At 41.6% G+C, this 27,503-nt stretch overlaps 1 protein-coding gene across 1 annotated transcript; it reads right to left on the minus strand.

Annotated features, from left to right (window-relative positions):
• Positions 1–1,060: 1,060 nt before the first annotated feature.
• Positions 1,061–27,043, minus strand: C5 (complement C5). The gene is made up of 41 exons (XM_053473541.1): positions 26,891–27,043; positions 25,960–26,152; positions 24,014–24,176; positions 22,911–22,981; positions 21,880–21,971; positions 21,461–21,543; positions 20,644–20,734; positions 20,194–20,299; positions 19,681–19,807; positions 19,109–19,224; positions 18,403–18,597; positions 17,810–18,013; positions 17,220–17,429; positions 16,647–16,796; positions 16,325–16,454; positions 16,073–16,141; positions 15,247–15,459; positions 14,956–15,046; positions 14,619–14,701; positions 13,739–13,878; positions 13,385–13,609; positions 12,363–12,423; positions 12,125–12,214; positions 11,739–11,951; positions 11,115–11,190; positions 10,578–10,737; positions 9,959–10,054; positions 9,542–9,719; positions 8,492–8,697; positions 8,006–8,158; positions 7,310–7,372; positions 6,718–6,799; positions 6,194–6,260; positions 4,325–4,424; positions 3,520–3,594; positions 3,330–3,435; positions 3,112–3,198; positions 2,854–2,943; positions 2,412–2,495; positions 1,920–2,058; positions 1,061–1,336 (listed from the first exon to the last, which is right to left on the minus strand). The coding sequence occupies exons 1-41, from the start codon at positions 26,953–26,955 to the stop codon at positions 1,207–1,209; spliced, it is 5,073 nt and encodes a 1,690-aa protein (XP_053329516.1). The 5' UTR covers positions 26,956–27,043; the 3' UTR covers positions 1,061–1,206.
• Positions 27,044–27,503: the final 460 nt, after the last annotated feature.

Consider the following 27,503-nt stretch of genomic DNA (forward strand, 5'->3'; position numbering starts at 1 on the left):
TAAACACAAGTATATATATATTCACATTAAATATATATATATATTATATAAATATATAAACATAACTATATATATTTTTTAATGTAAACTTGGATCAGCAAACACAACGTGCCATTGGAACACAGGAGTGATGGGAGTGATAAAGGGCCATTGGAACACAGGAGTGATGGGAGTGATAAAGGGCCATTGGAACACAGGAGTGATGGGAGTGATAAAGGGCCATTGGAACACAGGAGTGATGGGAGTGATAAAGGGCCATTGGAACACAGGAGTGATGGGAGTGATAAAGGGCCATTGGAACCCAGGAGTGATGGGAGTGATAAAGGGCCATTGGAACACAAGAGTGATGGGAGTGATAAAGGGCCATTGGAACACAGGAGTGATGGGAGTCATAAAGGGCCATTGGAACACAGGAGTGATGGGAGTGATAAAGGGCCATTGGAACCCAGGAGTGATGGGAGTGATAAAGGGCCATTGGAACACAGGAGTGATGGGAGTGATAAAGGGCCATTGGAACACAGGAGTGATGGGAGTGATAAAGGGCCATTGGAACACAGGAGTGATGGGAGTGATAAAGGGCCATTGGAACCCAGGAGTGATGGGAGTGATAAAGGGCCATTGGAACACAGGAGTGATGGGAGTGATAAAGCGCCATTGGCACACAGGAGTGATGGGAGTGATAAAGGGCCATTGGAACACAGGAGTGATGGGAGTGATAAAGGGGCCATTGGAGCACAGGAGTGATGGGAGTGATAAAGGGCCATTGGCACACAGGAGTGATGGGAGTGATAAAGGGGCCTCTGTATGCCTATGAAGAGATTCCATTAAAAATCAGCTGTTTCCAGCTACAATAGTCATTTACAACATTAACCCCGTCTGCGCTGGATTTCTGATCCATTTCATGTCATTTAAATGGGGAAAATGTGTGTTTCTTTCAAAAACAAGAACACAGTACTGGATCGGTTTTTTCTGTATTCTATTGAAGTTCTAGATTACTTTTCCAATTCATGGGGAACCTGGCGTTAGTTCGTATTTTACTGTAAATAAAGTTACCAACGACTTTTATAATGTTTTTTTTTATTTTTGTTGTTTCTTACAATCTTTGGAAAGGATATCAAAAGAATTAAAGGCAGATTATGCAGTATCGTGGTCCTCCTGAATGATACATATATATATATATATATAGTGAGGGAAAACCGAAGACCGTTAACATCCTTCGAATAGAATGCTTTCTGCAAATTCGTCCAAGACGGATGAGAATGAGCTGCATTGCTGAGTGTCGCAGTTCTCTGGCCACCATTCAACCCACGTGCCGGAGTCCAAAGGATATTCATACCTCGAATGATAAACGAGTAAACGGGTGAGGGGTTTGGTGAATAGAAGACATTTAGGTGAATTCACTAAACTGCCAGTTTTCAGGAGAGTTCAACGTCTCATCTGACTATTATGCGTTATGAAGGTCCAACAAGAAGGGCTGAGCTGGCCCTGCATGATGCATGCTTAAATCACATAGATGACTTTGCTGGCAGATCGGCCCCCATCCGGCCCCCGTCTAGTCTGCCCGTTTCTCCTGCTGTAAAGACTCAAACCTTAATCAGTCGTTGGTCTCGTCTTAGATTCAGGAGCCGTATGTCTATCCCCAGCTATATTACTCTCTACCACTTCTGCTGGGATACTGCTCCATGTATCTACCATCCCTACAGTAACTATACATTATACAGTTAAACCCTTCTATTATCAGATGCTCACTACAGTTCATGACGGGAGATCCTGAGAACCGAGAAATCCTCACTGATCTATTACGAGAGAGAGCGTCTTGTATGTGAAGAGGTTACATTTATCCGGGATATTGCGAGTAAGGAAAGGTAAGATATAGATATATATATACATACAGTGTGTGTATAAATGTTTTCACTTACTGAAAATCAAATCCATTTCTGATCTGAACGCCGTCTTTGCCCATCACCAGAAACTGCTCCCCGTTCCACATTTCGAAATCAGAGCAGGTCCTCTTCTTAATAAATTTGATTTTTTTGCTTATCTTTACTAGGGCCGTACCTGGGATTCAGAAAACAGTTTAGGAAATGAGGGTCTATCTACTAAGTCAAGAATCCAGGAACCCTGGGATGTTAGGAGGAAGTACAAAATTTGCTCAAACCGACATTGTTTGCTGTTATTATTATGTTGCATTTGTTTATTATTATTATTATTATTATTTATTGTTTAGATTATGTATCATTTGTACTTAAAGGGACACTGGAGCCATCATATGCACTTTAATGCCTATAATAGCTGAGTGGCCCTTTCAATTTTCATGTGGGGGGCTTCAGAGCTGGAGAAGGTGGTCTAATGTGACCCTCACGAGTGCATCCTGGCGCCGGCTTCTTCGCTGTAACCGGTGCGGCTCTTACCTTTTTTAAAGAGGTCCAGGATAGTAGCCGTGTATTTCACGAAGCCGCCTTCCTCTACGGATTCCACAACCTGGACTTTATATGCTGTTGAAGAAAGAGAAGGCGACACAACGGTAACCAGATGTACATTAAAAAAAATGTAAAAAATTGTGAATTTAAAAAAAAAAAATGTAAAAAAAAATTGAAAAAAAAAACTGGGGGAGCTACCGGTTCTGGCATCGGCCCCTATGATCCAGAACGTTAAATATTTCCTGAAATTACACCGGAAATGAAAGGAACGTGGGGTTGGAACCCCGAATCTTGCTGGCTGTCGAGCTCTGCCAGAGAATAAAATGGCAAACTCAAGACTATCCGGTGCTAAGCAGGACAGTTGGGTGGTATGGTAATATCTGCCATGCTTAATCTCTACATATTTATTCATACATGGATCCTGGGCTCTCACCGTAGGACACGTCACTTTCACAAGCCTTGGTCTTCCGGTCGTTGGCCGTAATTCTCCCATCCATCTTGGTTTGGACTTTGGGGCACTTGGCTTCATGGCGTTCAGGGAAAGACAACAGAGCGTCAGCGAATAATAAATACCCGCAAGAACCGGGGGGTTAGCTTCACTTATGGGAATGTGAAGAATAATGGGGTTTATTATGTGTTCAGACGAGCGCTAAACACAGGAGCATAAACGTGTAACTCAATGGCACTTTACCTTCGAAGCATTTGCATAGGTCTCCGGTACAGATTTTCGCCAGCCTGTCCTCCGCGTGGGGGTTATACAGAATTGTACATTGTTGTTCTGATTACAAAGAGAGAAACCCAATTATAAGCCGTCCACCTAAAAAGTAGCCGGGGTCACATCTGCCCCCCGCCGTCGCGAAACAATATCACGCCGTTCCGCCAGCACACGTTAAGGACACGATAAGTTACCTGGCGCGTGAAACTCGTAGACTTTGAAGGTTCCAGGATTCTGCATCCCGACTTTAAACATTTCTCTGATGGTTAACGTCGCGCAGGTATATTCATCGGCGGAGATCTGCAGCGGGTTAGGAAAATGGCGTCATTATGAAGGACGGGACCCGGTTACGGTGAATAAAAGCATGCGCTGCGAAGGACGTACCGAGTCAAAGTGGAGAATGACGCGTCCGTCCTCTATGTTGTAATCTGTGACGTATTGATCAACTCTGTTCATGAACTACAGAGAGAAAAGCAAAATGATATAATTAATAAATCTCATTATCTCTCCACATATTCATTATCTCTCCCTTTTCTCATTATCTCTCCCCTTATTCATTATCTCTCCCTCTTTTCCCCATCTCTCTTCTTTCTCATTATCTCTCCCCTTATTCGTTATTTCTCCTTTTTCTCATTATCTCTCCCTTTTCTCATTATCTCTCCCTTTTCTCATTATCCCTCCTCTTTTCCCCATCTCTTTTCTTTCTCATTATCTCTCCCCTTATTCCTTATCTCCCCCTTTTCTCCCGATCTCCTCTTCTCTCTACCTCTCCTCTTTCTCTCTCCTCCTCATTATCTCTCCCCTATATCTTTCTCTTTATCTCTCCATTTTCTTACTATCTCTCCTCTTTCTCACTATCCCTCCTCTTTCTGTGCGAGGTCTGTTTCAGCGGCCCATCGCGGTGCCTGTAGCTTCAGGGCTGAGCACTGGTATATGATACTATATCCCGGACCTTAGCACCCACCGGGACTAGACCTGGGACAGTTGTCCCCTTTGCCCTGTGTTAAAGACGCCCCTGGTTGCACCCTAGGCCTAACTGTGCTACCCCTCCTTACTGCTGAGCGCAGATATATGACATCATATCCCAGTGCCCTGCCTTTTAAGGACGTGTGACGCTGGGTCGTCCTCCATAATGTTAATAGTCCAGTCGGAGGGTCAGAGATTCCCCTTGGTAAAAAATGTAAATCACCTTATTTAATTCTTTTTCATCGACCTCCAATCCGGTTGGCAAGGAGATCTCCATCACCGTATGGCTGGAGGAGGTTATTTCGTTGTCTGTCGGCTTATACCTACAGCAGAGAGAGTTAAAAGCCGACAACAATTAAATGATCTGCAAACACAATAGAAACGGCTACGGAAATGTCTGAAAAAGGGTAACGAATTACATCGTTGCGTTAAATTGTGACCTATTGAGAGCTACTTATGAGCGAGGCATTTAGAAGACATGCGTCTTTTTTTGTCCCTTATCTCCCCCCGTACAGTCCACTTGCTTACGGAATAATTACATTTAAGGCAGAGCATAGATCGCTCATTTTCTCCTCCATTTTGAATAAAATTTCCTTATTTCCAGGACATTTCATCAAACTCATCCCCGCTGATTGGGATAAAAAAATAAAAAAAAATAAAAAATAATAAATTAAAATAATTGCGAACGCGGGAGATCTTCTGTCTTTTGTATGTAGTTGGGAGATGAGGAGGTCAGCGAGTTCTGAGATCGGCTTTTTATTATTTTATGAATAAATGCCAATAAAGCTTTTTAAGCTTCAGAGTTTATTTATTTTTTTAATTTTTATAATTTTTTTAAATTTTTTTTTGCTGTCATAAATTCAAATTTTGGCACGTCTCACAAAGTCCTGAGATTTTTTACCTTCCCACAGAGCACAATGTGGTTTTTAAGAGACCGACGCAGCAAGGTCATTTAATCTGCTTTTCCGGAGAAATCTTACAACCGTTTTTTTTTTGAATTTTTTATTTATTTTACTTTTTTTTTCACGTTGAATTTTTTTTTTTTTTTTTTTTTTAGTGGAATTTGGATAAAGCCAGGATTAAATTAGAAGAAATAACGGTTCTCCTTTGGAAAGGTCCCAGATTGTGTGTTTCTGGCCAAAAATACATTTGCTTTTGTCGGACTTGGAAGGCGTCCGTTAGCGATTGGCCGGAGGGCACGACGGCGTGAGCTGGCTGCAAACACTGGAGGCCAATTATATCCTCCGCACCGATTTACGTTTGGGGGGCCGGTTTGCATATAAATGACATTTTTGTTTATGGACTAAAGACGAACGACTGTCTTTTGAATGGACGCCAACAACGAATGCATTTTCCATGTGATTCAGTTTTTTTGAATGCAACGTCTGGTTAAGGACCGTTGTGACTTTAAGTTGAGACGTTACAGTTTATATAAGATGAACCTACGCGGGACAAAATTACTAGTGTGTGAAAAACAGATTTTTTGTAGTCATTTTTTTTAAGCTATTTTTCGATTCCTGATTGTAAGGATTTTTTTTTATCATCTCTGCTGGAAGGCTGCTTAGTGCCTCAGTTACATAAACAGCCATCAGGCCCATACAAACGCTTGTAAAGCCCCACCTCCAGCCACACCTCTAACCACACCCCCTAAAACAAAAGTGCCCCTCGTTAGCCATTGGTCAACATTGGGAGGTAAATTCTAGATGCATAAAAGGCAAGGGTAGCCAATGGTAGACCTGGAGGGGTAGGGAGGAGGTGGGGCCAAATTACACTCCCTGCCCATCCATGGGGGGGCGTGTCTGTACGTAAATTGTAAAAACGGAAGTTGCCTTTAAAAAGTAGTGGAAGATGGATCAGCCTTCCAGGCGACACGGACTTTGCATTAGAAAGCTGGGCAGGACCCAGTGAAATGCGTCGGGGGCTTTATATTGTCTAGGAATAGAATATATATATTTTTACAAATGTAGTAATATTATTTATATTTATTGCGTAATATAAAAGATTAAACATATCTTATTAGCTCCAAATTAGTGTTTTTTTTTAGAAAAAATAAAATAAAATGAGTATTTAAAGAAAATTAAATTCACGTTACCTTGCGCATGCCTCCAGATGTATCGCTTGAGAAATATCATCATCAAATATTGAACGGTCGCCTTCCCCTAGATATGGACACAAACACCAGAATCAATGCCGGGGGGGGTTCACGCCCCAACATCCGTAAAATAAATAGAAATTCTATAAAAGGAGCATTACGAAGAGAAAATGACGGAAATGAGATAAGGCGATGCAAATATATGGGTTTATGTAGCATTCTAGAACTGGAAAAACGTAACGATTTGGGAACATTATATATTTTTTTAAGATTTATGCTAAATCCCTTTTTAGGGAAGAATTATTTGGACTTTTGGATACACTAACCTCTGTATAACACAAGCCTGAGCCTGAATATTTCTGTATATACTTCTAATAAATTGTATCATTTAATATAAATTAAATTAGAATACAAAACAATAAACAGTCTAGCTGATGTTCGTGTTAACCCTTTGTACAGCGCTGCGGAATATAGAGGCGCTATATTAAACAATATGATAATAATAATAATAATGGATACTTTACACGGATCTGATTTTTTCTCAATCTTTAAGTTGAAATTGCAGTTTTCCTCCGGTGGGCTAATGACGTGGTATACGGTCCGCACCTAAAGACACAGCGATGGAGAGCATGAGACGCCATCATAGAGAAACCGGCTCCGGTATTCCGCTTTAGGGCAAGTAAGCCCAAAGCGGCAGACCTAGGGGTGAGGCATAGCAGGTAGCCTCGGGCTACTCAATGGGCCGGTTAAACGGGGGGGGTTGCTGATCTCCCCAACTGGCCCATTTATACTATGGAGGAGTTCATAGTTCCACGCCGTGCTTCTTATAAAGATCTCAGGACATGGTGAGTAGAGAGTTAATTTTAGGATTTGCCCCAGTCCAGTAACATATTACACAGATATTTAAATACCCCGACACTATGCTGTTCAATATGTTATTTTATTATCAGAAGAATATTTAAACCCCTCCCCCATTGTACATCGCTGCAGAATATGATGGTGCTATATAAAACAATAAATAACAATAATACAAATAATAATAATAATCCATGGGTGGAGCATGTTGTATCATCCAAACATGAGAATTTGATTGGTTCTGGCGTTAGATACACGTACGTTCCCAGTGGCTACCCCGTTGGAAAAGCCTGTAGTGATAATAAGATCTTCTGGAAGCGGGATCTGCAATAAAAGAATGTATATATTAAAAAAAACAGTATTAATAACACTGAGAGGGCAATAATGGGTTAAAGGGGAGGAGTGCGAGGGTCCGAAAACCCCAGACAGGCTTTTTTGATGTCCGAAACGGTGAACAAGTGCTGCCACCCCGTGGCTATGTGAGGTATTACCGGAGATGGGGAGACAGGCTTAACGCAGTTAGTGAATAGGACTTGCAGCACGGGTCGCTGTACCTGGGAACTTTCTGAAGACTTTCCGAGACTCTTTAAATAGTAACCCTTTAAAAGCCCATCGATGTAGCTTCTCATCTAATGTGTTACCCAAATTGCTCTGATACTGTTCCTCAAAGAAACCTTGACTCGTCATTATTTAAAGTCACCTGTATTCAAGCACAGTTCCAGACTGTGTGATGCTGAGAATCTGCCCCCTTCACCCTGAGACCCCGAAATTGGAGCAGAATCCCAGAGGGGCAAACCCTGAGAGTCCCCCAGTATTAGTGTGGCGGCATAGATCACGTTGTCAGCCTTGCTTATGTCATCAGGCGGCCGCTGGCCTTAAAGTGCCAGGACCAAACCTTCATCTCCAGTCCGGCCCCCGTGCAGGCCCCGCAGCCGTCTCTCTGAACCCTTTCCATACCTCGGTGGGCCTTGTGAATGGACGTTTCTCGTTCAGCTTGAAGCTTTGGAGTTTTCCCGACCTCCTGTAAGCGACGTCTACGTCCATGTTTAAAGTTAGCTTCTTATCGAGGAACGCAACCTCCGTCAGAGCTTCGAGTGCAATGGCCGTGTCCTGACCGAAATGAGGTAAAAAAAACAAAAGAAAATGGTGAGATTATTAAAATATTAGTCACACAACAGCTGCAAACGTGAGCGTGTGTCCCAAATGTTCTGATTCTGGCCCTCGGTACACCTAACACCATGCGTTTAGTTACACGTCATATCAAATAAAACATCTGCCCATGCGTAGAAACATCTGCGGCAGATCGGCCCCATTCGGCCCCCGTCTAGTCCCCCGTTTCTCCTGCTGTAAAGACTCAAACCGTAATCAGTCGTTGGTCTCGCCGTTTCCCGGCCACCAACAAAAAGCAAGATGGCCGAATGGGTTTATCTGCTGGTTATCTACCTGTGTTGAGAAGAATCCCCCGCCGTATCGTTGTTGCTCTTGTAGCCATTTGACCACCGGCTGGGAGTAATCCTTCTCCGCGAGTCTCAGGAAGGCCAGGAGGGCATAAGCCGTGGTTTCCACCATCCGCGCGGTTTCAACGCTGGGGACCGCGGGGTCAAACTTCTTTAGGCTGTCTTTCCAATAGCGATAGAGCGGCTTGTCGCCTAATCATCAGAAACCCGAGTGACATTAACAACCCCCCCAGCGCTGTATACAGTAATAACCCCCAGTGCTGTATACAGTAATATAACCCCCCCAGCGCTGTATACAGTAATATAACCCCCCAGCGCTGTATATAGTAATAACCCCCAGCACTGTATACAGTAATATAACCCCCCAGCGCTGTATACAGTAATATAACCCCCAGCGCTGTATACAGTAATATAACCCCCCAGCGCTGTATACAGTAATATAACCCCCCAGCGCTGTATATAGTAATAACCCCCCGTGCTGTATACAGTAATATAACCCCCCAGCGCTGTATATAGTAATAACCCCCCAGTGCTGTATACAGTAATAACCCCCCACTGCTGTTTAGAGTAATATAACCCCCCAGCGCTGTATACAGTAATATAACCCCCAGCGTTGTATACAGTAATATTACCCCCAGCGCTGTATACAGTAATATAACCCCCCAGCGCTGTATACAGTAATATAACCCCCCACGCTGTATACAGTAATGTTGGCCAGTATTCTGAAAAAAACTGGTTTTATATAATTTTGTTCCAATAAACCCCCTTTATCAGCAGACCTGGAGCCGCCGTTGCTGTCAGTCATGTGATATTTTGGGTAACTTTCCCAGCTCAAACACCACACTGAGCCGATGCTTTATGGCAATGCTAATGAAGTCCGTTCCTCCACAGACTTTCATTACTCAGAGAGTCTGTCTGGGTGATTAAGACTGAGCCATTCTATTTTTCCCCACAGACAGTATGATCTGATCCTAGCGATAACATTCGTTTGTGGACAGTGCTGCAGTAATTATGATGCTGTAGAGCCGTTTATTACCGATTCCTTTGGTATAAGCTTCTCCTTTGAGTTTGGTGACGGCCGTACGCACTCCAAGCCTCGTCACGTCCAAAAGCGAGAGAGCATACGCCGTTATGGCCAGCGAATACGTGGTCTGTGCGCCGATCACATTATCCGACAAATACTCCTCCGCCTTATTTATGGAGTTTTGCACTTGCTGAAAGTAAGAACATTTTTAACAGACGTGTATGAAATGTATTTCTTTACTCCGCTAACTCAAAAACAGAGAGGCCAGCGATATTAGGGGTCATTAAGGGGTTAATAGTAAGCGTATAAACTTCAACAAAAAAAGACAGACGACAGAAAATTCAATGCATTAAGAAACCCCATTGTACGACGCCGCAGAACATGATGGTGTTATAGAAGGCGAAAAATAATAATAATGATGAAGCTTACCGCGATCGGGCAGATACGCTGGGCTTTCTTCAGCGCAATGAGAACAAACGCTGTCAGATACAATGATCGTTCCCGCGCTTCTGTTGGAACAGTGCTCTGATAACGCAAAAACAAAACCAAATCATCAATAATAATAAAAATGATCTGTTTCCAAGTTCCATATCTATCTATCTATCTATCTATCTATCTATCTATTATTCATTTTTAATGGGATATCTTTATAGGCGCTCATCACTCATTATCACTCCCATCACTCCTGTGTTCCAATGGCCCTTTATCACTCCCATCACTCCTATGTTCCAATGGCCCTTTATCACTCCCATCACTCCTGTGTTCCAATGGCCCTTTATCACTCCCATCACTCCTGTGTTCCAATGGCCCTTTATCACTCCCATCACTCCTGTGTTCCAATGGCCCTTTATCACTCCCATCACTCCTATGTTCCAATGGCCCTTTATCGCTCCCATCACTCCTGTGTTCCAATGGCCCTTTATCACTCCCATCACTCCTGTGTTCCAATGGCCCTTTATCACTCCCATCACTCCTGTGTTCCAATGGCCCTTTATCACACTGCCTGATGAGTTTGTGGCTGTGGATTTGATGGGAGGACGGATCTCACCTGTAGCTTCACCGGCTGGTACCCAGATTTGTCTCTAAAAGACCCATCCTGTAGCTGGCAGTTTTCCACAAGCCAGAGCAGCGTGTTACACGTGGACATCTGATCGATATTCACATAATTCTGGATTTCACTGAAGATTCGGACCGCAAACGCAGTTAACCTGTAAAAAAACAAATGCTCAGATTACTGAGAGTTACCATCCCTTTTTCTTGCACTTAAATGAGAAACGAAACGCCACGACTTGTTGCTTATTATTCATTTATTAAACCCACCCATCGCTTTTGATTTTCGGTTGTCAATCAGTTTAATCGTCTAATTTCATAGAAGCTGAGATGGGTGGCAGCCCGTGGCAGAGCCAGCGTTATCTAATCAACTTCCTGTCCTGAAGACCTCTCCCTCCTGCAGCCCTTACAAAGGCTGCCTCAACCAATCAGCAACAATCAGCAACTTGACAATAGGTGAGAGATAACGCGGAAGAATAATCCTGCAGATCGTGAGGGCAGGTAGTGAGCACGACCGATCCCGCGGTTTACTTACCAGGCGCTTGAATCTCTGTCTTGCCAGACGCTGTAAGAAAAGTCATCTTTTCTAAATGACAGGATGCTCGTTACCCCTTTAAAAAAATGATGGAAAAAAAAGGGATTTGGCCACAAAATTCCAGACTCCAAAGACCAATTAATCCATGATCTCAACAAGACAACCAGAAACCAGTTTTCCGATTTTAAGAGTTAAGCTCTGATTTGATTATTAATTTTAATTATATTTGTATTAATAATAATACACAATAAACCACATAATAATAAGAAAAAACCTAGGTCGAAGGTGATTTTGATATTCCATGAACTTCTAAGAGTTCCCACTTAAATATAACTTTGCTCAACCATTTTGGAAGACATTAGGGGTTAATCAAGCTATCCTCAAAATATCCAACCAAAAGAAGAAAAAAAGAAATTAGAATCAAAAAGGTACGATGTCTGTGTCTTATATCAATGAAGCTCATAGCCCGAGGGTTTGGGGCATTTCTATTGTTTTTTAATAATGACATAAGTCCTATTTGGAATATTAGGTATATCTGATGTTAATTATCAGATATAATATGACCGGTGACGGCTTTCTTTATTTCCTTTAATGGAATCTCGTCACCGGTTTTGTCGCCGTTACCTTCTTTCATCTTCCGTTCCATGTCGAGTCGTGAAGTAAAGGTGTTGGAGCCCAGTAGATGCCATTCGTTGGCAGTAGCCAGGTAATGATAGACATAAAACACGGGGATCACCCTCATCAGCTCCGTCTCCGCGCTGCCCTTTGGGAGGCTGATGAGGTACTGGATGCCCTCAGCCTGAAGCACCGTCTTCATCACTTCGCCGAGGACTTTGCCTGCAAATTATAAAGAAGAAGTCAACGGATTTCTCTAAAGCAGTGACTTAAACGAGATCCATAATATCGTGTTTTCTTGGAGTGCGACCTATGATGTCATATTCCTCCCAGTGATGTCATGTGTCCAGCCCGTGATGTCATATCACTGAAAAGCCGGGGGGAGGGATGCTTACCATTAATACTAAGAAGTCTTGTGATCTGCGATTTTGGAACAATGTTAGGAGGTATTTTAAAGCCTACTTCTTGACGTCTCTTCGTAACACCTTTGAAAAGAGAATGCAGGGTGAGCGTCTTCACTGTTACAGGTGGGGGGCGCCGGAAAAAAGAATTCATCAGCAACTCATGATGGATATTTCTGTTGAACCAGAATTTGCCGGCAGATCGGTCCCATATCACCCTTTCAGTACATACCACGCACAGCTTGGGGATCTAACGTGAATCCAGCGTTTCTTTCTTCCTCGATACCTTCAGACTGCAAGAAAAAAACAACAGGGGAATTCAATCAGAAATGCATCAGAAATCCAGCGCAGACGGGGTTAATGTTGTAAATGACTATTGTAGCTGGAAACGGCTGATTTTTAATGGAGTATCTTCATAGGCGCTCATCACTCTTTATAACTCCCATCACTCCTGTGTTCCAATTACTCTTTATCACTCCCATCACTCCTGTGTTCCAATGGCCCTTTATCACTCCCATCACTCCTGCGTTCCAATGGCAATTTATCACTCCCATCACTCCTGTGTTCCAATGGCCCTTTATCACTCCCATCACTCCTGCGTTCAATGGCCCTTTATCACTCCCATCACTCCTGTGTTCCAATGGCCCTTTATCACTCCCATCACTCCTGTGTTCCAATGGCCCTTTATCACTCCCATGACCCCTGCGTTCCAATGGCCCTTTATCACTCCCATCACTCCTGTGTTCCAATGGCCCTTTATCACTCCCATCACCCCTGCGTTCCAATGGCCCTTTATCACTCCCATCACTCTTGTGTTCCAATGGCCCTTTATCACTCCCATCACTCCTGTGTTCCAATGGCCCTTTATCACTCCCATGACCCCTGCGTTCCAATGGCCCTTTATCACTCCCATCACTCCTGTGTTCCAATGGCCCTTTATCACTACCATCACTCCTGGGTTCCAATGGGCCTTTATCACTCCCATCACTCCTGTGTTCCAATGGCCCTTTATCACTCCCATCACTCCTGTGTCCCAATGGCCCTTTATCACTCCCATCACTCCTGTGTTCCAATGGCCCTTTATCACTCCTATCACTCCGGCGTTCCAATGGCCCTTTATCACTCCCATCACTCTTGTGTTCCAATGGCCCTTTATCACTCCCATCACTCCTGTGTTCCATTGACCCTACTCCAATAAAGAACACATGATTCAAGGGATTTTAAGTAATAAGAAGTCATTAACGCTTCACGCACCACGACCCGTAAGGTTTTTACTAGGATTTCCGAGTGAAATTGAGAGGCCAAGGTAAAGTTGATGTTATGAAGTCCCAGCTCCAATGGCAGGACGTTGAAGATGAAGGTCTTCAATGACCCACCGCCGATAGTTTCCTGGTAACATGTTTTTTGACTCTTTGATCGACCGGATGAGGGTTCAGAGTACAGACAGATTTCTTTGCCAACGGTCGCCGAAACACAACCCTGCAACAAAAACAGAAGTTTATTTCTAAGGCCCTATAGAAATAACCTGCCCCACCAGGCACTCCAGCTTTGGCTCCATCCCCATTTACCACCATTCGCAGACTGGTCGGACGTGGAAGATGTACTTGCCTTTACGTCGGAGTTCTTGTAATTGTACACAACGACTTTCAATTGGACCTGTTCACCCCGAACAACTGAATAGGGTAGCTGGACATCGACGAACAGGTCTTTCCAAACCAATATACTGAGTGGGTCGGCGACGCACATGCCTGGTGTAGGGAGAAGACTAAACAGGTTATTGGGGGATCTGGTAAGAATATGAAACAGTAATTTATAAAAACCCAATGGCTTCGAAATTAAATCAGAAATTTTTTTTGGCAGTCCAGACTTGTATACAAGAAGTATGCGGCCACCCCTCCTTGAGTTAAGGTGTTTCGGCCACAGCCATTGCTAACAGGTGTATAAAACCGAGCGCATTGACAAGCATTGGCAGTAGAATGGGTCGTACCGAAGAGCTTTTTAAACGTGGCGCTGATCCCTGATCTTAACCCCATTGAACACCTTCGGTATGAAGCCAGGTCTTCTCGTCCAACATCAGCGCCTGACCTCACAAACGCTCTACTGGGCGAATGGACACAAATTTCCACAGAAACGCCCCAAAATCTTGTGGAAAGCCTTCCCAGAAGAGTGGCGGCTGTTCCAGCCGCAAAGGGTGGAGTTGGGCGGCCATGGTTTTGGAATGGGATGTCCAACAAGCTCATATAGGTGTGATGGTCAGGTGTCCGCATACTTCCGGTCATAAAGTACGAGTTATTTTTTTTTTTTTGCATTCATCCATAACATAAACCAAGTCAAAACCCATTACTGCGGAGGACATAAATAAGGAGAAATTCCATTCAATTCGTTGGAATGGGCCAACTGATTGGACAGTTACATTGGTTGCTATGGTGACAAGGAAACTTTAAATTACCCCTTTGTTGTTTTTTTTTTAAGTCACTTCAGTACTTGCCTTTATCAGACATGCCAACTCCCTGAATTTCCCACGTGGTCAAAGAATCGGGGAGCTTTACTTCAAATGTCTTCCAGCCAAGCCTGAGAGAAGAGCGAGGTGTTAGTTGAGTAAATACTTGAGAAATAAAATATTTTAATGCCATTTAATGAAACATACTTCTGACGTTCCTTGGACATATTGTAATAAAATCCGTCTACTCCCAACCCTTTCCTTCTAAATCCATTAAATTATTTTGTGATTATTTTTTTTCGGACAAACAATGCATTTTAATTATTATTATTTGATTTTTTTTGTAACGCTTATCATTAGTTCATATTTTAGAGGAATTTCGTACGCGTTGGTGATGGAATGTTCTTCCCATAACCAGCTTTCGGGAAAGTAGCTTCGAACTTCCGGCTCGTCGATGTCAAACACAGTTCTGATATCTAAAAATACGAAATAAAGGAACATACGAAGGGAGTCAAATATTCCGTAAAGTGGGGGAAAAAAATAAATTCACAATTTTTAACACAATTATTATTATTCTACCGTCTTTTAAAATGAATCAGGCAATTCGGGAAGTATATCAGATGAAGCAGATTCTACACGCAAACCAAAATACAAAAATTCCAAATGAATTACTTACACATCCGGCCCAATGACGTGTCTTTAATAAAAAAGTCTACTTTTTCCTTGAGGCTTTGGGCGAAATTGCAGCAATCTGAAAATGCCGCAACGCAACGATCGGCTCGGGTTTTCTTGATTCGGTGAATTCCGTCAGTGCAACCTTTTTCATCGAAAAAGCATTGGACCCCATCCAAACAGCACTTCCGCAAGCGTTTGTCACGGTAGTTGTTGGCTGAAACATAAAAAAGGCAGAATGTCTCAAAAACAGAATAAAAATAATAAAAAACCATATATATGTATGTATGTACCAAGATTAATTATTATTAAGATTTATTATTATTATTATTATGATTTTTTATTATTATTATTATTATTATGAATTTATTATTATTATTATCATTATGAATTTATTATTATTATTATTTTTTATTATTAATTTTTTTATTATTATTATTTTTATTAGTTTATATTACCCAGAAAAGGAACCTCGTAACCCACTCGTTGAACCTGATTAGTAATCCCCAGTAAAGTTATCCCCCTCTATTGTTAAGTTGCTGATTAATGATGATTGGTTCAGGCAGCCTTGGGCAGGAGGAGAAGGGAGAGAACGTCAGTGCTGAACATTGATCAGATACGCATTTTGTGACACTTTTTGTCACAGAGACTGAAAATAAAAGCAAGTAAGCAAAATAAAATAATTTATGTATGACAAACGCTGTGAAGCTTCCTCTTCCACCTCTCGGAATGTCATAAATTTAATAAAAATATTATCGAACCTAAGTTTGAGTAACTTGACCCTTAATTCTCTAGGAATTTTACCAATTTAGTTATTTAATGTAACGTACCTTTCTTTTGTATTTGTTCTTCGACGTCAACAGAGCGCTTTGGTCTTAAAACATCAGTGCACTTAAAGGCTGGAAAGAAAGAAAAAATCATGTTTCAGATATTTTTTTCAGAAATTCGCAGGATCACATGACAATTCTGTCGCTACGTCGCCTACGGCACGGATCAGAAAATATTGGAAAATATCCAAAAGAGAAGCTTTGCAAGAAATCCCCAAATGGCGTAAAGAAATGAATAAAGTATATAATAATTACCATAGTTCTCGAAGGCGCGTATGTTAGCGTTTGTTAGGAATGTCAGGCCTGCCAATCGGAAGACGTCCGCATTATTTTGACCTGCTCCGGCGCCACAACCAAGATCGCTCTCCTCAATCTTCCTTAGAACCTGCGGGTACACGGGTATAAAAGTTACCCAGAGGTAGAAGAAGACAAACCCCTCTCCGCCCCACAGAAATGACTGCCCAAAAATCATAATTTTGCCCAGAGGTTCTGCAGCCAAAGACGGAACGCTTGGGGTCTTCAAAAAATGGATTAGATGGTTCGCTCCAACCATGTATGGGGTGGGTGATGACTTAACTCTTTCCAAGGGTCTCTTTGTCTTTCTGGCTACATCATACACAGAGACATCCACGGCCGACAGGGCGACTAGCGAGTTGGGTTGAGCCTTAAGAGTCAGTGAGATCTCCTTCCCAGGTTGGAAGTCATTCTTTGTTGCTGACAATTGGACCTTTGAAAGATACCAAAAAGTAAGAGTATCTGTGAGAAGAATGTTTCTATTATCTGGGCCTCTTCAATAAAGCCAAAGAAATAGACCAGGTGCTTTTATAAGAACACTTACCCTACTTTTTTAAAGAAACATACCCTACCACATACACACTCTAACACCATGTGGACTCTATGAAAATTGGCATATTAAAGCTGACCTATTACGTAATAACAAAAATAAATAATGTATGATAATAATGATTGGGTTGCTATGGGTTACACATATAACCCACTAATACCCAATATATATATATATATATATATATATATATATATATATATATATATATATATATTATATAATTTCAAGCCAAACATCATGAAAGGCATTTAATCAGAGCCAGCGTTAACTGATTGACTGATACTTATCAGACAGCCAACATACCTTCTGATCATTCAAACACTTCTCTTCTATGTCCACCCAGATGGAATCGGCAATGAGCTCCGCGGTGGTTTCCCCCGTAATTATGTAATAAACCAGCAGGCGAGCCGATGGGATCATTTGTGGAGTAATGAGGATATTCAAATTTTGAGAGACCGATTCATGCACCCTAGGCACGGTTCCAAAGTCTGTTATCTTTCCCTTCGATATAATCTGCAGATACAGTTAAATAATGCATGCTTCAGGTATATTTTATCGCTAGTAAAAAATAAAATAAAAGTAAAAATATTGCGCCGTTTTCATTTTTTAACCCAGTTGTAGTTTTTGCCCCATAATATAATGTTTTCAGGCAGCTGCATATTAGCCAATTGTATGAGTTCTCACTCTGTTATCTGAGCCCCGATCTACTAAACACCCCGACTCCTTATCATAATGCCTGTGGAAAAACAATAGAATGGCTCAGTCTTAATCGCCCAGCTGGACACTCTGACCATTGAAAGTCTATGGAGGGACCGGTTTATACTGTGTAAATTTAAATTTATAAAAACGTCTCCATTGACACTATTGGGTCCCTTTCAACAATACTGACTTACCAGGTAGCTGTAATGAGTTAATTTATGAAGATACGGGCTACTGGGAACTATTTGCACGTTCAGGTATTGCCCCACTCGCAGGACCTGGGATTGTCTCGCCCAGTTGATATAAAGATAGCTTTTGGTTAAGGATTTGTAAGACTGTGCTGTGTATTGAGCCGTTGCTTGATTGACATCTGGAAGGTTGCCATCGGCGGTCTTTATCTGCAAAAGAAAACAATTTGGTTTAAGGAAATCTATTACTTTTTCCCAAAGCCTATATTTTTATACCTAAATAAACCCACATAATGATGCTTACCGATAAAAAAAATAAAAATAATTAATTAGAAAAATATATATATATATTAAAAGCAACTTTATGTGTTTGCCGTGGTGGCCGCCATCTTGACTTCCCGTTCTCAGAAAATGCATTTGTAAATTGGATTGAGTAAAAAAATATATTGTTGGTTTTTCTCTTTACTAAGTATTAGCAGATCAAAAGTCTTGTAAATGCACACTCTCGGCCACGACCCCACAAAGCGTCCCTCTTTGTCCATTGGAAATGTTGGGTGGGTAGGACATAAGGTTATTGCCCGTTGAAGCACCCGACTCACCTGGAATTCCAGAGACGTCACATCTGCCGGAATATTTACGATAAACTTGGCCGTCCCGTCGTTCTTATTGGTTGTCCTGGTATCTCGTTCATTGTCAGTTAAAAATACAGATTCACCATCCTCTTTAAACATTTCTCCGGTGATAGTGATGGGGATGTTGCCAACTGGCTTGTCCAAAGTATCTTTCACTTGAACCTATATTAGAAAGTAAGGACTGTTTTATTTTTGCTCTGCACCTGACTCGCTAACGGTTTGCCCCACAGGCTCCAAGTCTCTAATATGTTTGGGGCAATGTTCTTGCCTGCTAGTAGTAAGTGGTATGTAGATTCACCTTCCATCCCCAATTATCCACCCAGTCTATGTCTGTTCTCATTAAGAAGCCCCTATCTTGTCCACAAATAAAACTTCTCATTAATGAGCGATGAATGATCCATACTTGGAGCTCAGGACCTCAGAATGGCAGTCTGTTACTTTGGTTTGGTGGAAACGAGATGTAAATATGAAAAAGATGAGGAGCCACTAAAATGGTCAGATGTCTTCAAACCAACTCTAGAATTCAGCTAGAATTTCTAGGTTTTTTGTCAAAGTGACCATGTTGGTAGCCACCATTTACCCACCATTATCTCCTCTAAGCTGCTCAAGTACATAGACCTAAGCAGGCTACTGATTGCTACAAATCTTTCAAGGAACATCCATCCAAACCAACCTGTATGTGATATGGTAAGGTAGGCTTCACGAACAGAGGAGTTCCAACAAGACTCAAGACATACGGAGATAGAACATACTTGACATCAAAGTTCTCACTTTCTTCTGTACGTCCACCTGATTGTAAACATAAGCCGTGTTACTCAACCATTCAAGGGAAACATTGGTTGGTGGACTTTCTTGTGTATCCTATGATGTAATGCAACAAGACCTATGGAATTTTCAGGTATGTTATGGGGCCAAAAAAAGCATTTTTAGGGTAACATCTACCCAACAGGTCTTCAGCTGGACAAAACAGGTCTTTCAAAAGTAAACATGAGCCATATTTTTAAGGGTCTTCGCAATAAGTCTACTGATTGGATATTGACCCAGATCGAAACATAGCATCCAGTCCCTTATTGAAACCAAAGCAGTGGGTTTTAACTATTGGAGGACCAGGATCAACTATATAATTAGATTTAATTTCCTTTTGTGTCGCGTTGGTTTATATAAACTAATATTGCTAGCAAAAGTTTCGAGCTTCGGCTAATTAGTCACACTTAAATAAAGGAGCAGATGTTCAGTTGTAGATACCTGAAGCCTCCGACACTGACACAGCTAAATATAAATAAGAGCCATCCAAGTCTTCAAGTTCTTCGTATCCCAGTTCCTTCACTGCCTTCTTACTATTGAATTGGAAAACTGCTTCTCCGTCATTCATCTGATAAAATATAGGGAATGTTGATATCGTTAGGGGGTATTTGGCTGTCGCCAGGAATAGAAAATCACCCCAATACTGGAGCACAGAGCGTGATAACAGATGAAAGCCATTCTTCCCAACCCAGTCACTTTCTATTGGTTTCAAAGCTTTGGTTGTCCTTGGCCATGTCTATTTTTGGGGTAGCCTCATGCCTCCCTCTTTTTAATAACCATATTATTGACCTCTACTGATTCCACTTATCCAGGAAGGAGGGCGCTGCACAAAGGCTAATGTAATTGGATGGAATATTGGGGTTAGGGGGGTGTTCCATGAGCTCCTGTAGGTATCTAGAAGAGGTCCAAGGTATCTAGAAGAGGTCCAACCTACTGGATGTATCCGTTTCTTACCAGCCTCACTTGAATGGTGTTAGGCATGAATCTCCTCTCTCCGTCTCTAATTATCCCGTAGCGGATATAGACCTTTGCGTTGTCAACCTTTTTGTTATAATAATACCTGTAAGGCAATGTTAACATTTCGAAAGTAATTATAACCCCTTAAGAGTCCATCTCAAAAATTGTGGTAGCAATTTGCTAATGACTTGCCAGGAGATAAAAATATTCTGAACAAAGTCACCAGTATTCAAGCAGGGATTTCAGATGTGATATAATGGCGATAAATGTACCAATCAGGAAGCTCAGATACCATTATAAATCAGAGTAGATCATGAAGGAGTTAGCCGCAGACTTTGTGAATCTGCCTATTCAGACCCTGTGATTTGGGTAAAAACCCAGAGAGTTTGGGGCCGGTTAAATTGAATGATGACATTCATTATGACGCCGCGTTAATCGAGAACTCACTTTGCCTTTACGATGATTTCAAAATTCTCGAAGGTGTCGTAGCTAATGAAATTCTTCTCCGGCAGTATGGAGATAAAGAATGTCGGCAGAACTGGAAGGGAAACCACATAGCGACGTGAGCTTACGGTCTTTGGGAAAGAAATCGGCACTTAAAACTTTCCGTTATCATAGCTGAGAACTTCCCATGGTCAGGATCTCCCTCTTCCGAGGGAAGTGGCATCGAGAGGGCGCGGGGCTGGTCATGCATGTGGGTGGGGTTGCTTGCACGAGGGGCGGGGCTAGCTGCCAACAAGGGCAGGGCTTATCCCAGATAACAGGAAATGATATAGGGGTGGGAGGGGACATGGTGGAGGAATGGGCGTGGATTAACGCATCTCTGGAGTTGTAGCAGAGTGCCCCGGAGACCCGGAGAATCGCCGCTCCACTCAGAGAGCTCCCGTATGTCTATCACGTATGTTATTGTTATGTTTATTAAATGCTAGGGCTGTACATGCAAATTTCCCTTGTTTTCCCATGATGCTCCAGCGCAGATTACAATAGAATTCTGCTGTCAGCCCAAAGCAGGAAGTTGCTGCCCACTTCCTGTTCTCTCCCCGCATTGTTTTGGCGGATCCCTCTGTAACGCTATTATCACAAATACCGTAGGGCGAGGGGGCAATCTAAACTGTGTGATGGGGCAGCAAGATGGCGGATCCCACGTACAGCACAACGGCGGACAAGGGAGGGGATTTTTCTATTAATACTTAAGCGAAAAGGAAAAACATGATTAATATATTTGATTTAAAATACTCAGAGTGTTTTTAATGAAGACAAATACCATATTCCTTCACTTCGAAGAGTGCATCGGCGGAGGTTGTGAAATCATTTTCGTAGGAAGCCTGGATGGTCCATACGCCATATCTAGAGAGAAATAAACTCATTTTCAGGACCCTGTACCGGTAAATATAGATCCGGCTCTCACGTCGGAATCGTGGCCAACGCGGCTGTTTCTATGGGAAAGTTCTGTCCTTTTTTACTCCCCCTAACATTACAAAGGCTTCTTGAACCAATCAAAAACAATCAATAACTTAACAAATTGAAATATTGGGGGTATGCATATAACATATATCACAAACATATTACAAATGGAAAAATTTTAAAGCCGAGGTAAAGGGTAATTAAAAAAAAAATTGGGGAACTTTAACATTTTTTTTAAAAAAGACACAAGAATATATAAATATAAATGCATGTTTGTACTTAGGGTTGGCAGGAATCTTGAAATCAGGGACTGAAATTATTCCAGTTAAATCTTTTTCTCCCATGATGTCCACTTTCACTCCCTCCGGATCCTTAAAATATAAAAAAATACAAATATAGTTTATTTTTTGGAGCGCCAGGCCAGCATGCGCACAGATATTCATTTCCTGAGACCGTGGAACCCCCACAGGAACATCGTTGAAAGCCTTCTATATCTAACCCAATATGGACACCAACTATGTAAGGGCAGACGGGGGTTGTTCGAAGGCTTATAACAATGTATCTGTCCGCAGTGTTGGGTAACAAAGCAACTTATATGGGGGCAACATTAGTGATTTTTAGCAAGGTCAACAACCTTGTAGGGACCTGCTGACTCGTGTGATGGTTGAAGAACATCTATAGTACGTCATGCTATTCAAAAGTAACCAAAGTGGACATTCCTATGACCCGATAAAAGTGTGTCGGAGCTCAGTGCCTATGTCACATCAATGATGTCATGCATACCTTGTTGCAGAAGACCCAAAGACAAAGAACATTGGCTTATGAAGTGACAAGCCACAATGAGGTGACCTATTATCTGCCACCGGGCAAGGGGCCAGGCTAGCCCAGATTGCACTGAATTTGAATCTGATTGGGAGGGGACTGGGTGGGGAGTGGGTGTGGCTTAAAGCAATTCCCCTCCCCTGAACAAGAGCAGGATGACCCAGAGAAGCAAGGCATCACCCGGAGACTCAGTGTGAAACCTGAAGAGTTCCCAGGTATGCTCATCAATGGGATAGTGAAGTCGCCCCTGACTATTATTCCCAGGTATCTTAATTAATGGGATAGTGAAGTCGTCCCTGACTATTATTCCCAGGTATCTTAATTAATGGGATAGTGAAGTTGTACCTGACTATTATTCCCAGGTATCTTAATTAATGGGATAGTGAAGTCGTCCCTGACTATTATTCCCAGGTATGCTAATTAATGGGATAGTGAAGTCGTCCCTGACTATTATGTGCCTTTATATGTAAGTAAAATTAAAGGCTAACCTGAAATGTTAAGGTTACGCTTCTTCGTGCAGGTTTTAGCTCTTCATCCATGGAGTAAACTCGAACTTTCACTGTAGAAACAGGATTACCCCGCTCAATGCTGCTTGGAGGACGAGGTGACAACAACAAATTGAAACAAAGAATCTGCCGGCAGATCGGCCCCATTCGGCCCCCGTCTACTCTACCCATGTTTCCTGCTGTAAAGACTCAAAACTTAATTTGTCTTAGATTCAGCAGCCATATGCCTCAGGCCCAGACTGGCCATCTGACGCACTGGGCTAATGCCCAGAGGGCCACTGGCTGACATCACTCACTGAAGTCCTGGATATGCTCCGTGACCAGAAAAAATTTACATCATCAGAGGCCTGCTGACATCATCAGGTGCCCGCTGACATCATCAGGCTCCTGCCAGCCTCCAAAGACCAGGGGTGCCCAACCAGTCCGTCTTATTGGTTTAAAGATTGATCTCTGAGAGACGACAGGTAAATTTATCATTTTCTAGCAAGTTACTTAACTCTTTACCATTCATCTAACACACAAATTCCATAAATGACTTAATGCCAGCATGAATGGAATCGCTAAATGCCAATTCAATTACTTGGAATAAATATCTAACGACAACAACCATCAATATTTAATAATACACCAAATATCCCAACAAACCTGAAAGTAGAATATTTAGCCTACCAAAAGAGGCTTTCAAAATGCATAGAATTGATATAATTTCCAAAAGCCGCTGGAATTTATCTTTTACGTGTAATACTGAGTTTAGCCACAAGGGGCGCATTATAAACAATTTTTAGTCCTCAATTACATCATAGCTAATCCTTTCTCGGCTTCACATTCCTTTTTTATGACCCTACTGGGTTGTTGGACCCGGAGAAGCCAGTCCAAGTTAATCCTATTACAAAGTCTGTCTATAAAGTTGCCTCACTGCCGGTCTTGCCCCTTTGGATCAAATGCCCCCCCCCCCGAGCATTAAACACTCATTTTGTGGAACTATAATTTTTTATGCACTGAAAACATGGAGAACAGTATCAAAATTCAAATTATTTTAATTACAATTATTTGGAATTTATTACTTTTTTTAAAGTGTATTTTACCGGATTGGTCGGGGGTATAAATGGGTTTGTCTGTCTGAATGAAAAGAAATCCGTTATCGTAGGTTATCGGAACCTTTTCTTCTTTGGTGAAAATGTCTGATAGAGCCTCGAGGTACACAAACTGCATCGTGCCGGCTTTCCGAGGTAAATCTTTGGGTTGGATCTAGAATGAAAGAGATGGCGCATGTAAATAAAACCAGGGCTTTAAATTAAAATCTAAAGAAGGATCATCGGATCAGTATATGGTATATACTGTAGGTCACGGTTTATATACTTTAATACAGTAACTGCTTAGTTATTTTAGCCCAATCTATTTGACAAACGCCCTGACTCATGATCACACTGCCTTGTGGTAAATAATACAATGGCTCAGTCTTAATCACCCTGGTGGACTCTCTGACTAATGAAAGTCTATGGGGGAAAGGACTTCATTAGCATTGCCATAAAGCATCAGCTCAGGAAAGTCAGCCACAATATCACATGACTGACAACAACATTGGGGGTTATATTACTGTATACAGCGCTGGGGGGTTATATTACTGTATACAGCGCCGGGGGGTTTATATTACTGTATACAGCGCTAGGCGGGTATATTACTGTATACAGCGCTGGGGGTTATACTACTGTATACAGCGCTGGGGGGTTATATTACTGTATACAGCGCTGGGGGTTATATTACTGTATATAGTGCTGGGGGTTATATTACTGTATACAGCGCTGGGGGTTATATTACTGTATACAGCGCTGGGGGTTATATTACTGTATACAGCGCTGGGGGTTATATTATTGTATACAGCGCTGGGGGTTATATTACTGTATACAGCGCTGGGGGTTATATTACTGTATACAGCGCTGGGGGTTATATTACTGTATACAGCGCTGGGGGTTATATTACTGTATACAGCGCTGGGGGTTATATTACTGTATACAGCGCTGGGGGGGATATTACTGTATACAGCGCTGGGGGTTATATTACTGTATACAGCGCTGGGGATTATATTACTGTATACAGCGCTGGGGGTTATTACTATATACAGCGCTGGGGGGTTATATTACTGCATACAGCGCTGGGGGTTATATTACTGTATACAGCGCTGGGGGTTATATTACTGTATACAGCGCTGGGGTTATATTACTGTATACAGCGCTGGGGGTTATATTACTGTATACAGCGCTGGGGGTTATATTGCTGTATACAGCCCTGGGGGGTTATATTACTGTATACAGCGCTGGGGGTTATATTACTGTATACAGCGCTGGGGGTTATATTACTGTATACAGCGCTGGGGGTTATATTACTGTATACAGCGCTGGGGGTTATATTACTGTATACAGCGCTGGGGCTTATATTACTGTATACAGCGCTGGGGGGTTATATTACTGTATACAGTGCTGGGGGTTATATTACTGTATACAGCGCTGGGGGTTATATTACTGTATACAGCGCTGGGGGTTATATTACTGTATACAGCGCTGGGGGGTTATATTACTGTATACAGTGCTGGGGGTTATATTACTGTATACAGCGCTGGGGGTTATATTACTGTATACAGCGCTGGGGGTTATATTACTGTATACAGCGCTGGGGCTTATATTACTGTATACAGCGCTGGGGGGTTATATTACTGTATACAGTGCTGGGGGTTATATTACTGTATACAGCGCTGGGGGTTATATTACTGTATACAGCGCTGGGGGTTATATTACTGTATACAGCGCCGGGGGGTTATATTACTGTATACAGCGCTGGGGGTTATATTACTGTATACAGCGCTGGGGGTTATATTACTGTATACAGCGCTGGGGGTTATATTACTGTATACAGCGCTGGGGGTTATATTATTGTATGTTATTATAATCACTGTTCTCATTCGAATGGCCGGTGGTAGCGCTACCCTTGGTGTAAAATAATAGGAAGTAATAAATAGAATAGACCGTGTACTCGCCATTAGATTGATGAGGCCCTGGGAATGGCCGCCGGGGGTCAACAGGAGATGCTGAGAAGCATATTTTGTTTTTTTATCTGGATAACTAACTAAAGAAATTCTTATATTAAGTTTTTCCGTCAGTCCGAAAGCCTGAACCACTACTGTTTCCGAGGCTCCAACCCTCCATATTCTCGGAGCCGTGACAAGGTACCTGAAGAAGAAAAAAAACAACAAATATCTGTGACTTTACCCCAAAATGATTCTCTTTCCTCTTATCAGAGGTTAAATAAAGCAAATAAATCCCTATCTTACTGCATGATTGCGAAAGGTTAAATAGCCGGCCCATAAACCCCCAGCCAGACACTCTATATATAAAAAACGTGAATAGAAAAAAAAAAGAAAAGAAAAACAATAAAGATTATTTTCTTATTTTCAATTTTGACCATAATAGTTTGAGTTAGAATGTATATAAAATTATTAAAAAAAAATTGTTGTTTTATATGAATCTTTACAAGAAGCACGAGAGGCAAAAACCCATTTTTCCTGTTTTTTGTTTTGTTTTAAAAAAAATCAAATATATACTTTTCGCATACATTTTATACTTGTGTCTATTTAAAAATTAAAAAAGTAAAATAAAATACGGTACAATTATTTATATATTTCCAGGGGGGAAAAAAATATTTAATCATTTTCTATATATTATTATTTATTTATTTTTTATAGTATTTAAGTATAAAAGTATAAAAAAAGACATACTATTGTAAAAGTTTAAATGACAAAAGTAACTAAAAAAAAACAAATAAAATCTATAATAATATATCTACTTAATTCTCCATTAAAAAGTTTTTTTTTTAAAAAAAAAATAACTAACAATTTATTATTTATTTATTTTTATATAAGCATTTATTTATTAATAATTTTTTTTTTTTTTTTTTTTTTTTTTACTTACGTTTTTTCCTGGCATTGAGCGTTCTTATAAAGTACAAAAATAACAAAAAATTGTAGTAAAATCATTGCAAGAAATTTCAGAGGATCGTGTTTGTGGTCATGGAGAGAATGGATGTTGTGGCAAATCCATAGAATTCCAAAGTGTCGAAAAATCCAAGAAAAAAAAAAGAATTTGAATTTATAGGGCGGAAACCTCCTACTTTTTAAGGGGAATTGAGTGAATTGAGCTAGTTTGCCCTCGGGTTTAGCGTGTTACTGATAAGGTGACTAATAACATTGTGTCGCAGGCTCTCTGAGTAAATATTCGCCGATGAGAATTCCGGATTTAAGTGTCGGGAAAAGTAAACCTGACTGCAAATACCGAGGAAGAACCCGAAACCCGAGCAAAGTTCGTCAAGCACAAACACACCAAAAACAAAGAATCGTGGCCTCCAAAAAAAGGTCATATGTGTCCAAACGAGACAATCTCGGATCTTTCTAACATTAACCCATTAATGGCCCATCCCCTTGGAGACTTCGGTAGGTCCTCACTTGGGGTGGTGGTGGGGGGGACTCTAGAAGATGCCGCCATCTTTAGGCTTTGGCTTGGGTGGGAAGGAAGCGGCTGTACAGTA

This window comes from Spea bombifrons, chromosome 8, assembly GCF_027358695.1.
Source record: "Spea bombifrons isolate aSpeBom1 chromosome 8, aSpeBom1.2.pri, whole genome shotgun sequence".
Lineage (NCBI taxonomy): Eukaryota > Metazoa > Chordata > Amphibia > Anura > Pelobatidae > Spea > Spea bombifrons.

Bases quoted from the DNA above. Each gene is read 5' to 3' on its own strand.
- C5 (XM_053473541.1), bottom strand. From the start codon at position 26,955: ATGATTTTACTACAATTTTTTGTTATTTTTGTACTTTATAAGAACGCT. The intron at 8,159-8,491 runs GTAGATAACCAG...CATTTCGGTCAG, and splicing joins GGGGATTCTTCTCAACACAG to GACACGGCCATTGCACTCGA. The intron at 6,800-7,309 runs GTACGTGTATCT...CTGTGTCTTTAG, and splicing joins ACGGGGTAGCCACTGGGAAC to GTGCGGACCGTATACCACGT.